The 25,321-nt window shown below is 37.4% G+C and overlaps 2 protein-coding genes across 4 annotated transcripts in view; one reads left to right on the top strand and one right to left on the bottom strand.

The window, feature by feature from the left end:
• The window catches only part of KIFAP3 (kinesin associated protein 3), a 162,962-nt gene extending 143,114 nt beyond the window's left edge, over positions 1-19,848 (bottom strand). The window contains exons 1-2 of one of the 3 annotated variants that reach the window (XM_039235858.1): positions 19,820-19,848; positions 18,121-18,240 (exon numbers count right to left, since the gene is read on the bottom strand). In XM_039235858.1, the coding sequence (XP_039091789.1) occupies positions 18,121-18,200 (80 nt within the window). In that variant the 5' untranslated portion in view covers positions 18,201-18,240; positions 19,820-19,848. Of the gene's footprint in view, positions 1-6,838; positions 7,111-18,120; positions 18,241-19,819 lie in introns of those variants that run through there. The other 2 variants (XM_039235857.1, XM_039235860.1) reach the window with 2 other exon arrangements.
• Positions 19,849-19,986: 138 nt separating this feature from the next.
• Positions 19,987-25,321, top strand: part of METTL11B (methyltransferase like 11B) — a 71,587-nt gene continuing 66,252 nt past the window's right edge. Inside the window, exons 1-2 of the mRNA XM_039235862.1 lie at positions 19,987-20,011; positions 20,871-21,031. The gene's annotated coding sequence lies outside the window, so the exon portion shown is untranslated. The remainder of the gene's footprint in view (positions 20,012-20,870; positions 21,032-25,321) is intronic.

Here is a 25,321-nt window from a genome sequence, read left to right as displayed (position 1 = left end):
TGCATAAAAACAGACACATACATTAACAGAATACAGAGCCCAGAAATAAACCAACACATATATGGCCATTTAATTCACAAAAAAGGAGCCAACAATACACAACAGGGAAGGACAGTCTCTTTAATAATGTTTAAAAAACTGGACAGCTACATGCAAAAGAATGAAACTGGACCATTATCTTACACCATTTACAAAAATTAATTAAAAATGTATTAGAGTTGACCATAAGACCTAAACCATAAAACTCCTAGAAGAAAAAAAGGCCAGTAAGCTTCTCACCATAGATCTTGGCAATTATTTTGACACAAATGCAAAGGCTGTAAAAACAAGAATAAATAAGTGGGACTAAGTCAAAATAAATACCTTCTGCCCAGCAAAAGAAACAAAAATGAGAAGGCAACCTATTAAGTGGGAGGCTGTGTCTGAGAATGGGTTAATATCTAAAACATACAAAGAGCTCAACAGCAAAAAAAAAAAAAAATCCAATCTGATTAAAAAATTAGCAGAGGATCTGAATAGGCATTTTTCTTAAGAAGACATGCAGATGGCCAAAAGATACATGAAAAGATGCTCAATATCTCTACTTATAAATGAAATGCAAATCAAATCCACAATGAGATATCACCTCATCCTGTTAAAATGTGCTAAAATGGCTATTATCAAAAAGACAAGAAACAGCAAGTGTTGGAAAGGATGTGGAGAAAAGGGACCCCTTGTACACTGTTGGTGGGAATGTAAATCAATGCAGCTACCATGGAAAATCGTATAGAGGTTTTCAAAATACTGAACATAGACCTATCATATGATCCAGCAAACCTATTTCTGAGTATTTATCCAAAGGAACTAACTCAAAAAGATATACAGTACACACCCTTATGTTCACTGCAGTATTATTTATAATAGCCGATACAGAGAAGCAACCTAAGCATCCATCAAAAGAAAACATGGTATATGTATGTGTATATGTGTGAAATCTTGCCATTTGTGACAAAACATGGAATAGACCTTGAAGACATTATGCTATATGAAATAAGCCAGAGAGAGAGAACAAATTCTTTATGATCTCATTTGTATGTGGAATCTAAGAACAAAACAAATCAAACTCACAGATAAAACAGATAGGTAGTTGCCAAAGGTGGCAGGTGGGCAAAACAGGTGAAGGTGGTCAAAGGTACAAATTTCCAGTTATAAAATAAATAAGTTCTGGGCGCCTGGTTGGCTCAGTCAGTTAAGTATCCAACTACTGATTTCAGCTCAGGTCATGATCTCATAGTTGTGAGATTGGGCCCCACATCGCACTAAGCGTGGAGCCTGCTTAAGATTCTCTTCCTCTCTTCCTCTGCCCTTCTTCCCCATTTCTGCACTACTCTCTCTCTCTCAAAAATAAAATAAAATAAAATAAATTAAATAAATTAAAATAAGGCCTGGGATACAATGTACAGCATGGTGACAATAGTTACTAACACTGTATTGTACACTTGAAAATTGCTGAGAGACTAAATCTTAAAAGTCCTCATCATAAGAAAAAAGTTATTTCTATATGGTAATGGATGTTAACTAGACTTATTGTGGTGATCATTTCACAATATATGCAAATACATATAAATCATTATGATATGACCTGAAACTAATATAATGTTATATGTCAATTATAGCTCAATAAAAAGATTTCAAATCAATAACTTGATTTTACACCTTAAGGAAGCAGAAAAAGAATAAATTACACTCCATGCTTGTAGAAGGTAGAAAATCATAGAGAGATTTAAAAAAAAAATAGAGAAAACATATGCAAAATTAAAAAATCAAAAGTTGCTTCTTTGAAAAATTCACCAAATTGGCAAATCTTTAGTTAAGAAAAAAGAGATTAAAAAAAAAAAGAAAAAAAGAAAAAAGAGATTAAGACTGCAATCACTACAGCTCGATATTAAAATGGGATACTACTGACCTTATGGAGATAAAATGAATACTATAAACAATTATAAACCAATAAATTAGATAATCTAGATGAAATGGACCAGTTCTTAGAAATACACAAACAGCATAAAGTCAAAAGAAACAGAAATTCTGAATAGACCTATAGTAAATAAAGAAATTCAATCAGCGATCAAAACTTCCAAACAAAGAAAAGTCCAGGATCAGATGGCTTCACTGGTGAATTCTACCATATATCCAAAGACAAATTAAAACCAATACTTCTTAAACTCCTCCAAAAAATAGACCTGATTCTATGAGGTCAGCATTACTCTGTTACCAAAGTGAGACAAACACATCACAAAAATAGAATATCTCTTATAAGTATCTTATATAAAGAGATGGAAATCAATATCCTTTATGAACATAGATGCAAAAGTCCTCAAAATACTAACACTATCCAGCAACATATTAAAAGGATTACAAGCCAAGACCAAGTAGGTTCTATTCTAGGAATACAAGGAAGTTATACATATGAAAAACAATGTAATATGCCACATTAATAGGATGAAGAAAAACGTACATTATTATTCCAATTGATGCAGAAAAAGCATTTGACAAAACCTAACGCCCTTTCAAATAAAAGCATTCAATAAATTAGGAATCCAAGAAAAGGGCATATACGAAAAACCTACAGCTAATGATATACGCAATGGTACGAGAATAAAAGCTTTCCCTTAAGAATAAGTATGTGTACTTTCATCCACTTTTTTTAAAGTTTATTTATTTTGAGAGAGAGAGAGAAGAGAAAGAGAGCATAAGCATGGAAGAGGCACAGAGAGAGGTTAGTAATCCAACAATTCTATATATTACTCAGCTTTCGTCTATAAGTATACTCTTTATTTTTTTTTTCTTAATATTTTTATTTTATTTCTAGGAGAGAGAGAGAGAGACAGCGTGAGCAGGGGACGGTCAGAGAGAGAGGGAGTCACAGACTGAAACAGGCTCCAGGCTCTGAGCTGGCAGTCAGCACAGAGCCCGACGCGGTGCTCGAACCCGCGAACTGCGAGATCATGACCTAAGCGAAAGTCGGACGCTCAACCGACTAAGCCACCCAGGTGCCCCTATAAGTATACTCTTTAATTCCTATTATCTATTTCACCTACCTCCTCTCTGGTAACCATCAGTTTGCTCTCTATATTTAAGCGTCTTTCTCGATTTGCCTCTTTTCCTTTGTTCATTTGTTTTGTTTCTTAAATTCCACATATAAGAGAAATCATATAGTATTTGTCTCTCTCTGACTTATTTCACTTAGTATTATACTCTCTAGATCCATCAATGATGTTGCAAATGGCAAGACTTCATTCTTTTTTATGACCGAATATTTTATTATAGATACGCCTATATAATTTTATATATACACACATACATATAATATTCTATATACACACATATATATAGTACACCTAAATATATATACCACCTCTTCTTTATCCATTCATCTATCGGTGGACATTAGGGCTGCTTCCATAATTTGGCTATTATAAATAATGTTGCAATAAACACAGAGTGCATCTATCCCTTTGAATTAGTGTTTTTGTATTTTTTGGATAAATACCTAACACTGCAATTACTGGATCTTAGGGTAGTTCTATTTTTAACTTTTTGAGGGATTTCCATACTGTCTTCACAGTGGCTAAACCAATTTGCATTCCCAAAAAAAGTGCACGTTTCCTTTTTTACACATCCTTACCAACACCTGTTGTTTCCATGATTTTCATTTCAGTCATTCTAACAGGTGTGAGATGATAGCATATTGTAGTTCTGATTTGCATTTTCCTGATAATGAGTGATGAGCATCTTTTGATGTGTCTATCGGCCTTTTGCATATCTTCCTTGGAGAAATGTCTGTTCATGTTTTCTATCCATTTTAAATTATTTATATATTTTAGATACTAACCCTTTATTGGATTGTTTCCTTTGCTACACGTTTATTTTGCTACATTTTTAATACTTGGCTGAGTGACTTTTACGTGGTAGAATTTCAAACAACTATTGAAGGAATGGATGCCATTTACTCTTAAAATCCTTCAATGGTTCCCCACTGCTTTTACAAGTCTCAATTCTTTACTATGGCTCCTAAGACCGTATGATTTGGCCCATTTTTCTTTGTTTGCTCATTTTTATTCCATTTAATAACTATTTAGTGAGTACTTATTTCCAGGAATTGTATTGTGTGCTGAGGATACAATGAGAAGATAGATAGTTCCTTAGGCTTTTGAAGCTTATAGACAGCAGGAAAAAAAAAACAAACCAATAACAATATAGTAATAAGAGTAGGTAAAGACAAAGTATTAGGTATCATGAGAACCTAGCAGATATATCTGACCTGGACTGTGGACAGTGGGATGAAAAAAGGGTAGCTCTGGAAAGACTTTTTGAAAAACGTGACATTTAAGCAAAAATAGGAAAAATGAGGGGTGAGCTGGGTGAAGAATGGGGCAAGCTCCAAACAATGGGAAGGGCATTTGGAACCAAACACTGAAACCCAGATATCTAAAAGAAGTTATTTCTGTAAGGCTCAAGTATAAAATTATTGGGGGCAGGAGGGAAGCAGAGAGACAGCTGAAAAGGTAGGTGCTCTAACTGTAAAAGCAATGGAGGGATGCTTGGCTTGCTCAATGGGAAGAGCACATGACTCTTGATCTCAGGATCGTGATTTTGAGCCCCACGTTGAGTATGGAGATTGTTTGAATACTTTTAAAAAGTAAAAATAAAAGCAATGGAAAGCCATCAGAGAGTTTTAAGAGGAGGCAAATAAAATCACAAATAATTGTCTCTTTTTGTGTATATCTGATTGAAACATAAGGATGTCTGTTTAATCATTTCTCCAGTGACCAGAACAATGCTAGGCATATACTAGGTATTTTGTAAGTATTCATTAAGTTCTACTGAATCAAAAAAAAAAAAATTAAACTGTATTTGATTCTATAATCTACCACACATTTAAACATAGACTAGAAATTCCCCAGTGATAACTACAATGAAACCACTGAAATTGACTAATTAAAATTAGACTGAATCAATAAGACTGAAAACGATGCTGTCCTGTTCGAAACAAAATCTAAAAGGAAAGATATTACAAAAGAAATACATATATGTAATCATTATCAAAGAACCAATAATTAAAATGGAGGTTTCTGCCAGACATCATAAACCATCAGGCATGTATGATTGCATGTAGAAATATCAGCTGCATATTTCTAATCTGAAAGCAAGCAATGTCAACTTTTCATTTCCTTATACTGTCAAAATTAGGCAAAAGTGAAAAGTGTGTATTTCAACCTTTCCAAGTTCTAATCTTATTTTACTTCAAACATTACAGTGACTTGTTTGGTTTTCTTTTTTTAACTTTAGATAACATGGCTTTTAAAAGAATAGGTTGAGAATTATGTCTTAGGGTCCATATAGGTACAAGAATCTAATAAAAACTGTATTTTGGCAGTGTATTACACTAAAATAAACTGATGGTATAATAGTGGCTCTTTATGTAGAAGAATCTTGAATCTGAAGTTGAAAGACAATTTATTTTCTTCTGTCACAAAATTTTCAATCAAGGTATTTTAATATCAATGTAGCCAAAATTCAGTGAGGAAATAAATACTGACTATATACTAGTTATGATTACATATTCCTATAAAAATATACCGATAAAGCCTAGTTATTTGACAGTTTCAGATATATTCATATACAATGAGAAAGGCATGCTTCAGTCTTGCAAAGACAGTGCAGTCGGTTGTATGACTTGACAATTGTTTGAATACCTTTTAAGAATCGATTAAAGTTTAGATCTTCCTGTGACGATTAAGGCCATCCCAAGCCAGGATAAATATATTCAGTAAAAGCATATTATGACTTTAAATTATGACTTGAAATAATGCCACCACATTACATGGCATATATATTTTACCTTTTAAAAGCATTTTAATATTTGGTCTGCATATTTCTTATAAAGTAGTATTTGTCCTATAAATAAGGAAACCGTGTCCAAAAAAAAAAAAATACAGGTGACTTTCCCTGTGTGTTATATACCCTATCCCTAACAGTGACTTAACTAAAACTGGAGAGTCCTACTTAAGATTGTTTTCTATTGGATCACTGCTAACTCTTGGTCCAATGACAGGCATCCTTTTTCATCAGGGATGATCTTATCTTTGACAGGAGTCAAATAATCCCAAAAGATACAATTTTCTTTAAAGAGTACAAGATTTGGTACTACAAATCTTGTTAAACTAAAGAAATTATGGCCTGTTCCAGGACAAGGTCCTGCACAAACCTCTTGATAATTATCAACCTCCTACAAAAATTATACTGTATACATGGCAGTCAAAAGGATGAAATGATTGAGGAAAGCAGAAGCAGGCTGGAAGTAAGTCTTCCAGCCCAGCCTCCCATAAACGAAAAGCCACTTCTCTCTTTATCGTTTCAAAACCCGACGGCAGTGAACTCCAAACAGGAGACAGAGAGAAGCAGCACAAGAAGACTTCATTCTCAGGCTCCCAAGGGACTTCTAGTAGGGAAAAATGGGGAGTCCAAGTCGGGAGGTGGGGGTAAGGAAGACGCGGTTTACACAGCCCTTCACCCCTCTCCTGAGATGGACGCAGCAAGGAAACCATCTTCAATGCTGTCAGGGTCCCTCCCAGCCAGGTAAGAGGCTGGGAAGCCTCGCATCCCCGAATGGCCCTCTTTTCCCCAGTGCTCCTTTTCTCTTTCCTTTCTGTGACGCCCCCCCACCCCCCGCCGTCTTCCACCTCTCCTCTAAGCTTCAAGCATTGCCCAGTGACACATCGAAGCCAACCCAAGGACCTCTAAGAATATCTTCAGGGCCCCGCAAGGAAGGTGGAACTGAGCCTTGGGGAGTGGTCACCTTTTGAGGTATCTGGCGTCCTCCCCTTGCATGGCGGCGGCGGCGGCGGCGGCGTGGGGAGGATGGGGGTATCTGAGAAAGACGGCGGAGCTATTTCCGGGGACGGTGGCCAAAGGATCCCCACACCCAAAGGCGATGACAGTCGCGAGGCCTGCAAGGCGGGGCAGCGGTGGCGGCGCTGCGGTTACCACGGTGAGGCCGTCGGCTCCTCCCACAGCTCCTAGGCCCCAAAACACTGGAGGGACCCAGACCCGCCCAGAGCTGCCTCCGCCAGAGCTGCCCCCCCCTCAAAGCGCATGCGCCCGCTCCGCCGCGCCCGTATGCGCAGGCTCAGTATGAGGCGCGGGCCCCTGGGACTAATCTGACGCACCCAGGAGCAGAACGGGAAGGTTTCTGCGGCAGATTTCTGCGTGTGTGGTTGAGGAAAGACTCTCTGATCACCGCCCCCTTGAGGATGGAAATTGGAAGAGTCATCTCAGTCCGCCTACTCGAAATGTCAGGTCTTAGCTTCAAAGAAGGGAAAGGGAACCCATTAACCTCTTAATTAGTAAATGCAATAGCGCAGCTCAGCCACCGGCTGATAACCTGGGAAGTGAGGTTTGCGTTAAGAGGCATTGTGGAAAAGGAACTGCACTGATTGTTCTGAGAAGTTATAATTTATGGAGATAAGCTGACCTTCATATACCACCTTTGATCCAGTACAAATCTGTGACTTCCACTTTGGTGTTCTGAATCTAGAATGCACCACCCCCCACCACGCCGCCCAACACACACACACACACAAACACATGAGCTCCTGAAATGCGAACTTCTACTCATCTCATCCAAAGGTACTTTCAGAATCGTTTCCTCTGAGGCAGGCACCTGTTGCCAATGCAGACCATAGGGAAGCAGGGCTATTTTTGAACCTTATCAAGTAAATGTCCTCTGCTTTCAGTTCTAAGCCCACAGGCTCAGCCATCACATCTATGCAAATGACTTACGTTCATTTATTCAGTAAATAGCAATTAAGGGTCAGCTTTGTGCCAAACACCAAATCAGGCTCTAGGGTTACAAAGAAGACACCTCCACTCCCTTTCCTCACCTGTGATCTTGTCACTTTCTCTCTTCTAATTCTATATTTTCAGTGCCCTTGGGCCATGTTTACACAGTTGTTATATTGCTTTTTTCAAATGCAGTTAGTTGATACAGTACAGTGCATAGAATATAAATATTAAATATAAAGACACAGTCCATATCTGCCAAGAAATATTATTTTTATCTGTCTACACATTCACACCAGCTACACTATTTCTGCCAGTGTTGTAGTCATTTTCTTAGTTTTTCAGAAAAGAATATTCGGAGCTAACTGACATTTTCCTCTGGGTCATGTGCTCTTATTTAACTATTGCAAAATTGTATCCCTTCTTCCTTCAAGATACACCTGAAATCCAGCTTTTCTTCTCCGTTCTCACTACTGTTCATCTACCCGCTTCATACACGGAACTGCAATTCTTTCCTAACAGGACTTCCTATTTTCTGTTTTTTTTTCCCTAAATACTCATTCTGAAAAATGATATGAAATTTTGCAAATCATCATTTATGGCTAGATTACCTTAAAACCCTCACAATACCTAAAATTGCCAGATCACAATAGCCATTAAAATGCATAAATGTAACAAGCATTCTTGCAAAGTAGGCTTCTTGAGATCAAAGATTATTTTGCTGTACTAACCTCTGCATCCTTAGAACAGCACCTGGCCCATAGCTGGCACTAAATAAATATTTAGAGCTGGGAAAAAATGCATAGATGAGCTTGGAAAAACAACAAGAATCTTAACAAAATGGCCAGAGGACAAAAGGAAGATAGAGCTGAAAATCAGAGCAATAAGGAGATAAACTGAAAGTGGGCTGAACTAGGGAAGCTATCAGTCTGTAACAGGAAAAGTACAAGATGGGCCTGGGCATTTTATGCTTGAAAGTAGAGAAATACTCAGACTACTGGAATTGTGTCCAAAGACATGGGTCAATTTTGAGATAATTTACATCAAAGGGAATAATTACTGTGGTTGATTTAACACATTAATAAGAATCCCGGAGTCTATGATGTTATGCAATGATAGATAGAAATACAGAAAAACAAAACCTCATTTTCACGTAAGGCAACAACTACCTCAAATCCTTACTCTGAAAATTGGTAATTAAAGGGAAGAATTAAGCATTTGATTCAGAGTCTTCCCTAATCCAGGAAAAGAAACTATAATTTACCTCCCCTTGGCAGGGGAAATCTCTTCTTTACATAAAATTCTTGCTAGTAATAGAGAACAATAATCATAGGTACTATTTTGTAAGCCCAAATAAATGACAGATTTACCTACACCTCACTGATTTATTACAATATGATTTGAAATGTGGCAAAGTTTCACTCCACAGTTTACCTGATAATTCCAAAGGGGAAAAAACTGTTACTTTATAATGGAGAGATCATAAACAAGCAGATAACACCATTAGGCAGTACCTCATGGTATATACAATAGAAAGCACAAAAGATCATCTATTAAGTGTTCTTGCCAAAAATCAACCTGAATCTAACCAAGCTGTCAGGTCTCACATCCATTACTAAATAAATCCTGAAAAACAGAGAGTATACCTAATTGGATATTAGGATATATGATAAGAAAATAATAATTGCAAGCATAGGAGTATAACCCCAGGGAAACAAAAAAGAAAATGAGACTTATGTATATATGTAAATTTGAACTATGACGCACGTGAACTTTCAGATCATTATGGAAAAATATACTGTCAATAAATAAATTTTAAACAGTTTGTTATATATATGTAACACATTAAATTGGATCTCTACCGCATGCCACATGCAAAAACTGATTTCACATTAAGGGCGCTGGGGTGGCTCAGTCGATTCTTTAAGCATCTGACTTCGGCTCAGGTCATGATCTCACAGCTCATGAGTTTGGACCCCACATTGGGCTCTCTGCTGTCTTCACAGAGCCTGCTTTGGATTCTCTGCCTCTCTCTCTGCCTCTCCTCTAGTTGCATGCACTCTCTCTCAAAAATAAACATTAAAAAACTAATTCCACACTCATTAAACACTTAAATGTAAAAATCAAAACTTTAAAAACATTCAGAAACAAGTATAAATTATTTTTTGACCTTCAGTTAAAGACATATTTTATTTATTTTTTTTTAATTTATTTTTTATTTTTTTATTTTTTTTACAAATAGTTTATTGTCAAATTAGTTTCTACATAACACTCAGTGCTCATCCCCAAAGTGCCCTCCTCCATGCCCATCCCCCCCTCCCCCCCACATCCATCAGTCCTCAGTTTTTGTCAGCATTCAAGAGTCTCTCATGGTTTGCCTCTCTCCCTTTCCCCCACCATTTCCGCCCTTCTTCTCCCCCTTGGTCCTCCGTCAAGTTCCTCCTAATCCTCCTATACGTGCAAACATATGGTAGCTGTCCTTCTCTGCCTGACTTATTTCGCTCAGCATAACACCCTCAAGGTCCATCCATGTTGCTACACATGGCCAGATTTCATTGTTTCTCATTGCCATGTAGTATTCCATGGTATAGATAAACCACATCTTCTTGATCCATTCATCTGTTGATGGACACTTAGGCTCTTTCCATGTTTTAGCTATTGTGGAGAGTGCTGCTATGAACATTGGGGTCCATGTGCTCCTATGCCTCAGCATTTCTGTATCCCTTGGGTAAATTCCTAGCAGTGCTATTGCTGGGTCATAAGGGAGTTCTATTGTTAGTTTCCTGAGGAACCTCCACACTGTTTTCCAGAGGGGCTGTACCAGTTTACATTCCCACCAACAGTGCAGGAGGGTGCCCGTTTCTCCACATCCTCGCCAGCATCTAGAGTTCTCTGATTTGCTCATTTTAGCCACTCTGACTGGCGTGAGGTGGTATCTCAGTGTGGTTTTGATTTGTATTTCCCTGATGAGGAGGGATGCTGAGCATCGTTTCATGTGTCTGTTGGCCATCTGGATGTCCTCTTTGGAGAAGTGTCTGTTCATGTCTTCTGCCCATTTCTTCGCTGGGTTGTTTGTTTTTCGGACGTGTAGTTTGGTGAGTTCCTTATAGATTCTGGATATTAACCCTTTATCTGATAGGTCATTTGCAACTATCTTTTCCCATTCCGTTGGTTGCCTATTAATTTTCTGGGTTGTTTCCTTGGCTGTGCAGAAGCTTTTAATCTTGATGAGGTCCCAACAGTTTATTTTTGCTCTCGATTCCCTTGCTTTTGGGGATGTGAGTTAAAGACATATTTTAAAACAAAGATACAGAAAGCACTAAAATTTATAAATTCACCGCATTAAAATGAATAACTTCTGATTATTAACAAGACACCACAGAGAAAGCGAAAAGATAAACCAAAAACTGATATACCTAATTTGCATCACATAAAAACTAACACAGGATTAAATTAAGACTATTTGAAGATCCCTTATGAATAAAAAAGGAAAAGACAGATGACCCAATGGGTAAATAAGGAAATAGGAATAGCAAGAAAGAAATGATAAAAAGCATGAAAAGCACTCAACCTCAACGGAAGCTAGGAAGATGCCAATTAAGGCCAGGATCAAAAATTAAGAAGTCTGAATGAATACACCAAGTGCTGGTGAAAATGTGAAGCCCTGGAAATTGTACCACTTGAGAATAAAATGTTTTGCATTGTTTTGTAAAGTTAAATAGGCATATGCCCTAAATCTCTGCAATTCTACTCCTAGTTACATAGCTCAGAAAATTCTGGCGTATGTGCACAATAAGACTCATTCCAGACTTATCAGGGCAGTATTGTGAATAATAGAAAAAGAAAAACTGAAAAAGAGCTCCAAAGTAATTTTGCAGGAGAATGAATACATCTGAATTATTTGTACTATACAATATTAAGCAGTAGAGAAAGTTTATAAACTAAAACTACACAAACCACATGGATGAGTATTAGAAACATTTTACTGAATGAAAAGAGCAAACTGCAGACGATTACATACAGTGCGATAACTTTTTAAAAATTTTCAGTATAACTTTTATGCAATAAAATGCATTCTTTTTGGTGTGCAGCTCTATGAATTTTGTTAAGTGCATAAGTCATGTAACAACTACACAATCAAAATATAGCACAATTCTATCATTCTTTCAAATTCCTTTGTGTTCCTTAGGAATCATCTAATCCTCCAACCCCAGGCTCTGGTAAATACTGATCTGTTTTCTGTTCCTACAACTTTTCCTTTTCCAGAATGTCATATACATAAAATCATACATTTTAAGCCTTAATACTCTCACTCAGATAATACATTTAAAAGTCATCCATGTTGTGTTTCAACAAATTATTCCTGTTTGATTGTTAGGTAATAGTTTACATATGAATGTATTGCACTTTTTTTAAATTTTTTTAATGTGTTCATTTTTAATAGACAAAAAAAGACAGAGCACAAGCAGGGGAGGACAGAGGGAGAGAGGGAGACACAGAATCTGAAGCAGGCTTCAGGCTCTCAGCTGCCAGCACAGAGCCTGACCCGGGGCTCAAATCCACGAACTGTGAGATCATGACCTGAGCTGAAATCGGACACTTAACCAACTGAGCCACCCAGGTGCCCCTGAATGTACTGCACTTTATTCATTTACCACATGTGAGTTTTTTCTAACTTTTGGTAACTATGAATAAAAACACTATAAACATTTACATACAGGTTTTTATGTGACCTAAAGTTTTTGTTTCTTTTGTACAAACACCGAAGAATAAAACTGCTCAGTTTAGGGGTGCCTGGGTGGCTCAGTCGGTTGAGCGTCCAACTTTGGCTCAGGTCATGATCTCACAGTTCGTAGGTTCGAGCCCCGCATCGGGCTCTGTGCTGATAGCTCAGAGCCTGGAGCCTGCTTCAGATTCTATGTCCCTCTCTCTCTCTGCCCCGACCCTGTTCATGCTCTGTCTCTATCTGTCTCAAAAATAAATAAAACATTAAAATTTTTTTTTAAAAAAAGACTGTGTCAGTTTATTGCAAATACATGAATAACTCTACGAAACTGCCAAACTGTGTTCCAAAGTGGCTGGTCCATTTTGCATTCCCACCAATGATGTAGGAGTTCAAACTGACCCACATTCTTACCAGCACTTAGTATTGTCAAGGTTTTTTGTTTGTTTGTTTACTATAATCATCCCAGTAGGTGTGTAGTTATTTGATTTAAATTGTATTTCCATGGTGATTAATGGTATGAGCATCTTTCCATGTTCTTATTTACCATTTGTGTACCATTTTTAAAGCCTCTGTTAAAATGCTTTGTTCATTTTTTATGTTTTACTAGATTGAGCAAACTGATCAGAGAGATGGCAAGAGACAGAGATGTAGAGAAAGTACTGATTTATGAAATGAAAAGACATAATTGAGATTTTACAGGTATATAAAAAAGGATGATAAGGAAATACTATACATAACTTACACTGATAAATTCAACAACTTGAAATGGGCAAATATCTTGAAAGACACTTACTATGGACAAGAAGAAATAGAAAATGGTAACACTATATTGTTAATTTTTTTTTTAATCTGAGCATAGTTAACACACAATGTTATATCAGTTTCAGGTGTACAACAGTGATTCACCATTTCTGTAAGTTATGTTATGCTCACCACAAGTGTGACATGTCACCATATAATGCTGGTACAATATGATTCTATTTATTTGAATCTTTTTTTTTTCTTAGCTAAAGTTTTATCTATTTTGCTTATTTTTTCAAAAATCAACTCAGTTTTGTTGATTTTTTTTGTATTGTTTTTTCTAGTCCTTATTTCTGTTCTGTTCTTTGTTAGTTTTTCCTTCTGTTCTATTTCTACTTACTTGAGGTATAAAGTTAGGTTGTTTATTTGAGATCTTTCTTTTTCCTTAAAGTAGGTGTTTATGACTATAAATTTCATTCTTAGTACTGCTTGCTGTATCACATACATTTTGGTATATTCTGTTCCCGTTTTCATTTGTTTCAAGACATTTTTTGATTTCCCTTTTGATTTCTTATTTGACCCATTGGTTGTTCAGGACTGTGTTAATTTCCACATATTTGTGAATTTTCTAGCTTTCCTTCTGCTACTGATTTTTAATTTCATTACACTGTGAAGATACTAGATATGATTTCAGTCATCTTAACATTATTAAGACTTGTTTTTTGACCTAACATGTAATCTATCCTGGAGAATGATCCATGTGCACTTGAGAAGAGTTTGTTCTCTGCTATTGTCAAATGGAGTGTTCTCTATATATCTGTTAGGCCCATTTGGTCTATAGTGTTGTCCAACTCTACTGTTTTCCTATTGATTTTGTCTGCATTTTCTATCCAAAAAGTGGGGTACTGATATTTCCTACTATTATTGTATTGCTATGTCTCCTTGCAGTTCTGTCAGTGTTTGCTTTCTATATTTAGATGCTGTCATATTGGGTGCATATATATTTATAATTATACATTTTCCTGGTTGTCAGCAGGGCTTTATTCCTTTATGGAGGCTCTAGAGGAGAATCAGTTTCCTTGTCTTTGTCAGCTTTTAGAGGCCACCCACACTCCTTTACTCAATGCCTCTGTTCTCCATTTTCAAAGCCAGCAACAGTGACCAAGTCCTTCTCATACTACCATTTTGCTAGTCCTCCCTCTGTCATTACATCTTTCTAAGACCCCTTCCAGGAAAAGTTTTCCTAAAGAATTTTAAGGATTGTGTGGGCCCATCTGGATAACATTAGTCATATCTGTCAAGTCCCTTTTTGCATGTAAGGTAATATATTTACAGGTTCCAGGGATTAGGATGTGTGTTTGTGGGGGAGAAGGAGAGCGTTATTTTGCCTACCAGAACACCCACTATAATGGTTAATTTAAAACATCAGACAATACCAAATGTTGACAAGAATATGGAGCAGTTAGAGTTCTACATTGCTTGTGAGAATGCAAAATGGCACAACCATTTTGGAAAACAATTTAGCAGCCTCTTCAACAGCTAAGCATACATTTACCACATGATCCAGTAATTCCACTTCTAGATACTTACCCAAGAGAGATGAAAATATATGTCTACAAAAATGGGTGTCTGTGAATGTTCACGTCTGCTTGCATAATAATACGAAACTGAAAACAACCCAAATGTCAATTGATACAAATGGTGGCATATTCACACAATGGACATTACTCAGCATTAAAAAAAACCAAACTGCTGATATACACAGCAACATGAATAACTCTAAAAACATTATGGGGGCGCCTGGATGGCTCAGTTGGTTAAGTATCCGACTTCAGCTCAGGTTATGATCTCATAGTTCATGGATTTGAGCCCCATGTCAGGCTCTGTGCTGACAGCTCAGAGCCTGGGACCTTCTTCAGACCCATTCTCTCTCTCTCTCTCTCTCTCTCTCTCTCTCTGTGTGTGTGTGTGTGTGCCCCTCCCCCAACTCATGCTTTGTCTCTGTCTCTCAAAATGATGAATAAACATTAAAAAAATTTTTTTAACATTATGATAAAATATATGATTTGGTTCCGACAAAGGAGCAAAAGGCAAACTGAGCACAAAGCACAAGCTAACACCCTGCACCCACCCCATCCCCAGGTGAGATATGTGTGACATTTCTCAAAGGAAAAGGAAAAATAAATGGCTAACTGATAGAGATCACAGTCATGCAGGACAAGAGTCTCCATCAGTTTGCAACTGTCTTAATGATTAACAAGAAAAATGCAATCTCCAGAAACCTATAGATTCAATTTCCTGGGACCCTAAAGTCACCCTTGCCTCCATATGAAAGAGAATCTTATATATAAATAATTAGTCACTTCTCACAACCCCAGTGCAGCTCTTTCTGCTCTTGGGCCCTGTCCCCTTACTATAATTAAAAAACACCTTTTTGCACTGGAAACATCTCAAGAATTCTTTCTGGGCTTTTGGCTCCCAAATCCCACTTCAAATCACATCAATTCCATAAATAAGAAATTCTTGAATACAAAAAAAAAAGCTATTATGACAGAAGGTAGTAGTTGCTTGTGCTAGGCATAGGGGACAGACAGACTGGATCAGGATGGGGAGCGTTTGGGTTATTTGTACATTTGTCAAAATCCATCAAACTGTATACTTAAAATGCCTTTCTTTTACTGTATATCAATTACTCCTCAATTTGGTTGTTTTAAAGGGTATAACAAAGAAATCAGAAATTCATTTTTGGTTATAACAATTAAATTGCATAATTCCAAAGATAAAGAGAAGATTTCAGATGTCATCACTTCTCTGTTTTTAGATACTTTTATAGATACTAATTTAATGTTTCCCTCTTATTCCAACCCAGTGGATTATAAATTCTTTGAATGAAGAAACCAATCCCATTCAGCACGTGGAGCTTGTGGTGATGGCTAAGAGCCTGAATTCCGAGTCAGAACTGGGTTAGAATTATCTGTTCCACCATTTATTTACTCTTTGACCTTGGGCAAGCTAATCACTATCAGCTTCAATTCTCTCATCTATAAAGTGAGAATGATAATAATTTACATATCTTAGAGTTATTATAATGTTAAATGAAATGGCATACATAAATTTGTAACAGGGTGATATGACAATGTTAGTGATTGTTATTAGGTAAACGAAGCGTTTGAAAACCATACATTAATCATGTGACTCTGAACAAATCACTTAAGCTGTGTTTTCTTCATTTAGAAAAATTGGGATAAATGCCAAAAATGTAAAAGATTGGGGTGAGTAGGAGTGCCTGGGTGGCCCAGTGGGTTGAGCATCTGACTCTTGATTTAGGCTCAGATCATAATACCAGGGCCATAGGATCCAGTTTAAGATTCCCTCTCTCTTTCTCTCTCTCCCTCTGCTCCTTGCCCCCATTCATGCTCCCTCTAAAAAAAAAATTGAGGTGAGTAGAAAATGAGTTAATCTTGTAGACTGTACAATTATGTGAAAATCACTATTTCAGCTCTATCCTTAAATTTGTCAACTGCATTTTTAATACTGTACTAGCTGCAGTGAGGAGTTTAAAAGTATCAAGCAAAGTGATTGCTACTTCTTGGGTCTTATAATTTAACCTAGAGGAGAAGGAATACAAAGATACATAAAGCTTTCTATGACAGAACCATTTAAATGCAAATAACCCCGTAATAAATCAACATTCCAAGGATGGTTCCTGGAGGGCTTTGAAACTATTAACAATCAGGCTGCCTTGCTTTGGAAGGCCTTCTTGTTACTATCACAATTTGCCCTGACAAGCAAAACTTCCTCTGGGAAGCTTTTTCTAAACTCCAGACTTAGTAAAGTGCCTTCTTTGTTCTCCTACTGCATTTACCGTGTATTATGGGCATAATTTGTTTATGCTTCTATCTCTTCCAATAAGAGTGCTTAAAAAGGTATAAAATCATGGATTTCAAATTGCATTTCTAATCATAGTGCTTGTCACATAGTCACCACTAATAAATGGGAACTGCTGCTGTATCAGATATAATTTCAGCCTTCAAGGAGCTCATAGTCACCAGGTATGTAAACAAATAACTGTTGAACATACTCATGCTTGTCATAATGGCAGCATGAAACAAGTAGAATGTTGACATAAAGGAGGGAATAACCCACTCATCATGGTGGATAGAGTTTAGGGTGGGGCTCCCAAAGAATAAACAAAAATTTTCTTAGCAGAGAGCATAACAGGGATATTCTAAAAGAAGGCAATAGTACATATAAAGACACAAAAGCTTGAAACATCAAGGTGTGTTTTACTAACTGCAAGTAGTTTGAGATGTTCAGAGAATAAAGTTTGAGTGAAAGCAGTAAAAATAACTATGAAAAAGCCAGCAGGGACAAGATCATGGAAAGTCTGGTATAAGAGAATATGATATTTGGATATTTTCTGCAGGCATGGGGAGCCACAAAACTTTTTTTCAAAACATTCTCATTTATTTTTGAGAGACAGCAAGACAGAACACAAGTGGGAGAGGGGCAGAGAGAGAGGGAGACAGAATCTTGAGCAGTTAGCACAGAGCTGAGCACAGGGGTCTCAGGGCTCGAACTCACAAACTGGGAGATCGTGATCTGAGATGAAGTCAGAGGCTTAACCAGCTGAGCTACCCAGGCTCCCCAAAGCTGTTTTATTATAGGAAAGTCATGTTGGAATTTATTACTTTTGGCAATACTAATTGTTCTGTATTTTTACCGTACAACAACATAGGACAGAGGTGAAAATATTACATTTTTATTCTCCAAATATGATGATTTTAAATTTCCTGACCTGGTTCAGGAGTCCACAGAAAATCCTTTCTTACCTTGTGACTGCCTTTGGGATATCATCAAATGGCCATTGTGGTCCAAAGAGTCCACATCCACTGGCTATTAAAGCAGCCATCTTCTCACTTTTCGAGTTAATTTGAGCTCACAATGCACATCTTAAAGGAAAGGAGATTTCAGTTAAAAAGGACTCTTTAAAATACATCCTCTTTTTAATAGTGGTAACCTCCGTTTTCAACTAGTATGACATCAGACAACAACTATGACATCATTGGGTTGCTCCAAGGGTCAGGACAAGGAGGTAGGTGACCCATTAGGACAATAAATAATGATACTCTGTGCTTTTCTCCTTCCTAGGTTCTCTTACAGCCTGGACCATACTTTGAGAAAATAGTTATGAGGTATGTCAACCTGGTGATTCTTAAAGACATGCAGTCAAATGAATACTGGGCACAGTATTAGTGGAAGATGTACACATTTAGTCATACATGTATTCACATACAAAACCCCTGTTTTTGTGAATTTGTATGTGTGAGTATATACATACATGTTCAATTGGAAGTTTCCTGCAAAAGAGCATAGCTATTGTTATGCTTTTGGAGAAATGCACATGGCATGGTGAGGAAGAGGATATGACTATATTCAGCCAGGTTAGCTGTATTTATTAATTTAACCAAAATTTGTGAGCAGGCATTGCTTTAGACTTAAGTATGCAAAACTATGAATAGACATAGTTCCTGACTTGAAGAATTGTATATAAATCCTGTAGGGATACACACAGTTTGAATAAATGAAATTCAAAGTAATACATTCTACAGTAGAGCTATAATGTATCTCTGTAAAAATCAAGATGACGATGGAATCATTAATCGGGCATTTAATGCCTATTCCGCGAAGGGCATTTAAGAATTGAGGCTATGTTATGTAGAAACTAATTTGACAATAAACTATTTGTAAAAAAAAAAAAAAAAAAAAAAGAATTGAGGCTATAGCGGCGCCTGGGTGGCTCAGTCGGTTAAGTGTCTGACTTTGGCTCAGGTCATGATTTCACGGTTAGTGGGTTCAAGCCCCACGTCCAGCTCTGTGCTGACGGCTAGTTCAGAGCCTAGAGCCTGCTTCAGATTCTGTATCTCCCTCTTTCTCTGACACTCCCCTACTCATGCTCTCTCTGGCACTCTCTCTCTCTCTCTCTCACTCTCTCTCTCCCTCTCTCAGAAATAAATAAAAACATTTAAAAAAAAGAATTGAGGCTATAAAGTGAATGAAATACAGACCTTACCCTAAAGAAGGAGTTCAAAGTCTATGAACAGGCATTCAGAGAACAAGTAACTGGTATCTCAGCCATATTTCCCACACACCTACATCCTAAGTCAAGTTTTAATTGGTTTTGTTTTGTTTTGTTTTTCTGGATCCTATTATTTCAAACTCTCTTGCTTATTAATTTTGTTCTTATAAGATGACACACCATCTCTTTTCAACTTATTACTTCAATTCATAATCTCTCGTAATGAAAAAAGTTCCATGTGAGTTGGAGATATTAAGTGAATCCCATCTCTCATTCTGTACACATTTGTTTAGTGCATATTATGTGTTCCAGGCTCAAATTAGAGCTAAAGAAGTAGTCCAAACAGGCTAAATGCAGGCAATAGCTATATTAGCAACCAGATGTTTCCTCTGAAGTCTTAGTAGCAGAAAACTTTTAGAGCTGGAAAGCATAGGACAACTACTACCACATACCTCTGCTGACATGAGTTGAAAGCTATTTGGTCATCAAGGAGTGCTCTCTCTTCCTCACCTCTGTAAGAAAGGTATTGCCATAACATAAATGTGACATACCCTCCAGGTCATTAAGAACAGAACCAGAACTGCCAGTTCATTCCAAATCAGTTCCTAGCAACAACCAATTAGCAATAATAACTTTGAAGTTGGGTGGGAAATGAATTTGTGTTTCTAGGGTTGAAATATACTATGTCCCAATGGGTGACATAATCCCATAAGTAGGGGGCTGGCATTAAGTCACATGCTACTTGACTTTAAAACTTTTAACTTTGAGTTTTCTTTTCTTTCATTTACTTTCCCTTCTCTTCCAACCCTCCTCTTTCATTTTTCCTCCCTTCTTTCCCTCCTTCCTTTCTTTTCATGTGTAGACAGCACCTGTGTCATAAAAATACTGCACATTGGAAACAGAATTGTATCTGATTTTGACCATTTCCTACCAAATCTGTCTCTCTTCAATGTAGTTTTTGCTATATTAGGAGACAGAGTAGGTATGTATCAACAACCCTGAGCAATAGTTGCAGTGAGATCAGATTCTTTGCTGTGTGTGTTAGTGACAAAACAGGTTTCTTTCTTTCTCTTTCTCTTTCTCTTTCTCTTTCTCTTTCCCTTTCTTTCTTTCTTTCTTTCTTTCTTTCTTTCTTTCTTTCTTTCTTTTTTCCTGACAAAACAGATTTAAGACTCATTTCATGTGAGCTCATATTTCAATACTTTGTCCAGGTTCCCCCTTTTTTTTTTCCATCCAAAGAGGGAGAGGTGAGAAATAACATGCTCCTATCCCAAACTTAACAGTTTTTAAAATATTTCTCCCAAATCAATCTTCTTTCTCAATGACATGTTAACTTCTTTCCAAATGAGTCAGGTGAGGAGGTCAACATTGCTCTGAATAAGAGATTCTCAAACACCATCACAAAAAAACAAAACAAAGTAAAAACAAAGTAAGGAAAACCCTGTGTGTCCACTTCCCTGAATCTTTCTCCTCCGGGCATGGTGATGTATATTTCTTTTTCAGTCACTTCCTTGATACCAAACCAGGCCCTTGTGCTTTCGAAGCAACAGAAATTGACAAGAGGCCAAATAGGAGTTTCATGCAAGGCTTTACTGGAGGTGTATGCTTGAGCACGGGGAGGCAGCACAAAGGCCAGAATCCTCAGGCTGACTCTCCGAGGAAAGGTAAAGTTTTTAAAAAGAAACTTAGGTGGGAAAAGGGTGATACATAAGCAAGTAGAAATGGGGATTTATCAGCATGTGTGTATTTATTTAAAAATTTTTTTGATGTTTATTTATTTTTGAGAGAGAGAGAGAGACAGAGTGTTAGTGGGGGAGGAGCAGAGAGAGAGGGAGACACAGAATCTGAAGCAGGCTCCAGGCTCTGAGCTGTCAGCACAGATCCCAATGTGGGACTCAAACCTACATACCATGAGATTATAACCTGAGCTGAAGTTGGACGCCTAACCGACTGAGCCACCCAGGCGCCTCAGCACCTGTGCATTTAAAGGAAAGGCATGTTTCTTCACGTTAACTGCATGTCTAATTAACATGTTCCAACCTCTACCCTAGGTGTGATTTTTCCTACAATGAGGAGAAAAGTCAGTGAAAGCTCGGTACTGGGGTCCATCTTGGTGCAAACTTGGTTTAATCTGGTCTTTCCTAATCTCCATAGTAAACATCCTCCCAAGGACATAGAGTTTTAGGTGTTTTTTTGTTTGCTTGTTTCCCTTGTGGAGTCATCCAAAGAATGCTGGATTTGTGGTCAGGGTTGAGGGGAGCCGAGTCTAGTCCCTTTTCTGTCTTATCCTCACTGAACTCTGTCACCGTAACCAAGTGGACAAGCTGATGGGAAATTCCTCCGTGTGAACTAAGGAAACATTAAAAACATTTTTTAGCAAGATTATTTTATTTTACTTCATTAATATATTTCCATGGTTCTCAGAATGTCTTTTGTTTGTAGACCTTGAGATTGGGGGCCAGGATTGATCCTAAGATTATTTGGTTTCCTATACATTTGAGTTTATACTTTCATTAAAATTTAATAAATCTGAAAAACTTGAACCGGAAAGTCAAATATCAGCTAAAGAAACTCATATTCTACTTTTTAATTTTGCTGGTCCACTAACTCATAGCAAAGAAAAAACAAAACAGGCCACAGGAAATGCTCTCAGTAAATGAGTTTTGAGTGACTAATAAACAAGGAGAGAAATCACAAAATAAATTGAAACTTACTCTTAAACTTTGTCATAAAGTTTTGCTTTTAATTTTTTGCATGTAGGCCATTGGGGTGGAGACTACATAGAAATTGAGGCTTTTGCATTTTTTTCTCTTAAATAATACTGTCCCTCACGGAGAGAGTAGTCAAGGAGAGGAAGATTGGATGATTGTCCTTTATTTACTTCCACCCTCATTTACATTTATTTCATTTCTATTCCATTGCTTTCTGCTGGCTCAAAGGTAAATTTGTTCTATTGCATTAAAAATCTATACAGGGGCACCTGAGTGGCTCAGTCAGTTGAGCATCCGACTTCAGCTCAGGTCATGATTTCACGGTTCATGAGTTCAAGCCCATGTCAGGCTCTGTGCTGACAACTTGGAACATGGAGCCTGCTTCAAATTCTGTGTCTCCCTCTCTCTCTGCCCCTCCCCTGCTTGCTCTCACTCTGTCTCTCTCAAAAATAAATAAACATTAAAATTAAAAAAAAAACCCATTTAGTCATATTGGAGGGAAGGGGGATGAATATTTTTCAAGGGCATCCTATGGGGTAGGTCCTAACAGAAGCACAATTATAAAAGGGAAAATTACATTTTACAAATGAGGAAGTAGATAGAGTAGAGCAGAGCTCAGATTAGTTTTGTAAAATTTTCCTGACTTATTTTTACCTTTTTGTTATAAAGTAACACAGATATAGACAGCCATACAAGTCAGGTGCAGATCTTAGTGAATTATATCACAAACACCCTTGTTATCAGATGGATATGTAGAACTTTCCCAGCCACCTCAGAAGCTCCTCCCAACATGAGCGCCTTTCTTACCTCCAAAAGTACTCATTACCCTGACTGTGACAGCAGCCACATCCTTGCTTGTGTATCCCTAGATACTATAGTTAGATTTTGCCCATTTTTAAAAACTTGATATCTCTTAAATCTCTATTAATTTACAAATTTCTATTCTATCCCCATCTTTTCCTTACATTATAACTATTGAGGAGCCGGCAGATTTTTACCTCTAGATTTTCCACATTCTGGATTTGCTGAGCACATGCTTATGAAGGGGTTTATTATCTTTCTCCTGAAAAAATATATTTTGTACTAATTTGCAGCTAAATCTGGAAGCTTGATCAAACTCATGTCTGACTCCTTTGGCAAGATAATTAGTAGTGTCGTATTATTTACTCAGGGAAGACAGTGGCTTGGTGCTCGCTTCTTTTTGCTGTCAGTAACCACCAGTGCTCAATGCTATCAGTGCCTATTCAATGTGTTTGTAGTCATTTTGGTTGCTTGAAGCTCATTCTTGAGTATATTTTTTAGGAAGTGCTCATGGGAACAATACTCCTTGAGGATTTGCCTGTTAATAACGGTTGTCTATCCTTTTAGTACTTGAAGTTCAATATTACTGGATATAAAATCTAGCAAGGGAGGGGCAGAGAGAGAGGGAGACAGAATCTTAAGCAGATTTCATGCCTATTGTGGCGCTCCGTCTCACGACTGTGAGATCTTGACCTCAGCCGAAAGAGTTGGATGCTTAACCAACTGAGCCACCCAGGTGCCCCTAGATGCTGTCTTTCTAATGTGATTTGGAAGGACCCCCCCCCCTCCAAATTATGCTGCCACTACCATCATTCTAGAATATACTCTAGGGAATCTGAAGCCCAAGGAGATAAAGTTATTTGCCCAAGATCACACAGCAAGCAGCTAAAGATAAATGTGTACATAAAGCATCTTGATTATGCCGGTACAGAGAACCTGCCTAATGCAGGTTCTTCCCTTCTTCCCCTCTTCTTCCCAACCTCTTTCCTTTCCTTTCTTTCTCCAATTCTCCTCATTCCTTCCAGAACCTGTATTTAAACCCAGTTATTTCTGACTTCAAAGCTTCTGCTAGCTCCTTTAATATGCTATGCTACTGCCCCATAATGTGAAGTCACTAGAGCTTTTAAACAAATTTAAACAAAATTAACTTTACTAAAACCTATAGTCATCTTGCTCTAAAGAACACTTTCCACTATGTTTTTATGCTCAAATTCTTTTCATTCAAATGGAATCAACAAATGTTAGATTCTTTGACACATGCCTCATTAAAATATGGTTTGTTAGAAGTAAATTGTCCCCTTATTTTAATGAATCAATTTATAGACATTGTATATAATCCTTTAAAAGCCTTCTTATCATCTACAACTACCTAGAAAACCACATGTGATAAGGAGTCAGTGAAATCTGAATCTGAAAAACCTTGATTTCACTTTCAAACTTAAAATCCACAGAATTTAAAGAGATTTTCAATTAGGCCAAAGTTGAACATTCTGCTTCTGAAAAATCTTCTAAAAGCAAATTTTGAATAGAAAACTATGTAGCTCTCAGACACTGGTCCCTAAAGTTCTAACCTCCATTGGTTAGAGTGCTTAGCTATTGATAATACTTGACTGAAATAGATTTATTCAAAAATTAAATGCACCATGAAGTCTCCCAAGGAATTTATAGTGTATACTCTGTCATATAAACATTCCAGTTTACTAATTCTCCATAATCCTCTATGTAAAGCCAATCAGTAATTAGATCGTGGGGAGTAGAGTTTTGCTTAAGGTATGAAATCACTACACAAGTCCTAAGGGATTTATAGTTCTATTTTAAGCCCTCGCTTTCATAAAATCCTGTTCCAGTTTTTGGCTCTATAATGGATTTCCCAGGTTGGTGATACACCACACAGAAAACACTGTTTCCTTATTTTTCTTTCCTTGAACTTCCTGCTCTTACTGTGCAGGCTTAGTTCATACTGTTTGAATTTACTTATTGTGGTTTGCATAAAATTATCATTCACTCATCTACACGTAGTAGATAATGGTTATTTGCCTATAAATCTAACAGGTACTGAGATTTATTTACCCTTCTGCTCTGTGGGCACCCTTTGAACAAACGGGCAGTTGTTCTTGAAACATTTTCCATTTTTATGAGATTTGGAACTGTTTCTCCTTGTTGCTTTGTGTGCTTTTTAGCAGCTTGAGGCTCCTTCTTTCATGGTGTTTACTCTGGAGCAGGTGTGAACAGAGGCTCTTGGAAACGGTAGAGTGTTAATATCCCGGAGTGTGTCCTGCTACACGTAAAAGATCGCTTCTCTAGGCTGCTGGGAGGTGCAGCGGAAGCCAGGCTTTCACAACACGTGCAAATACACTCACAGTCATGAAGGGTCCCACACCTATGCTCAACCTCTCAAGCTCTCCGATTGCGCAGGCGCAGAAACAGTCCAGGAAACCTGAC

Source organism: Hyaena hyaena, unplaced genomic scaffold (genome assembly GCF_003009895.1).
Source record: "Hyaena hyaena isolate Hyena2069 unplaced genomic scaffold, ASM300989v1 scaffold_103, whole genome shotgun sequence".
Lineage (NCBI taxonomy): Eukaryota > Metazoa > Chordata > Mammalia > Carnivora > Hyaenidae > Hyaena > Hyaena hyaena.
The sequence above is the reverse complement of the archived record's forward strand: the minus strand, read 5'-3'. Positions and strand labels throughout refer to the sequence as shown.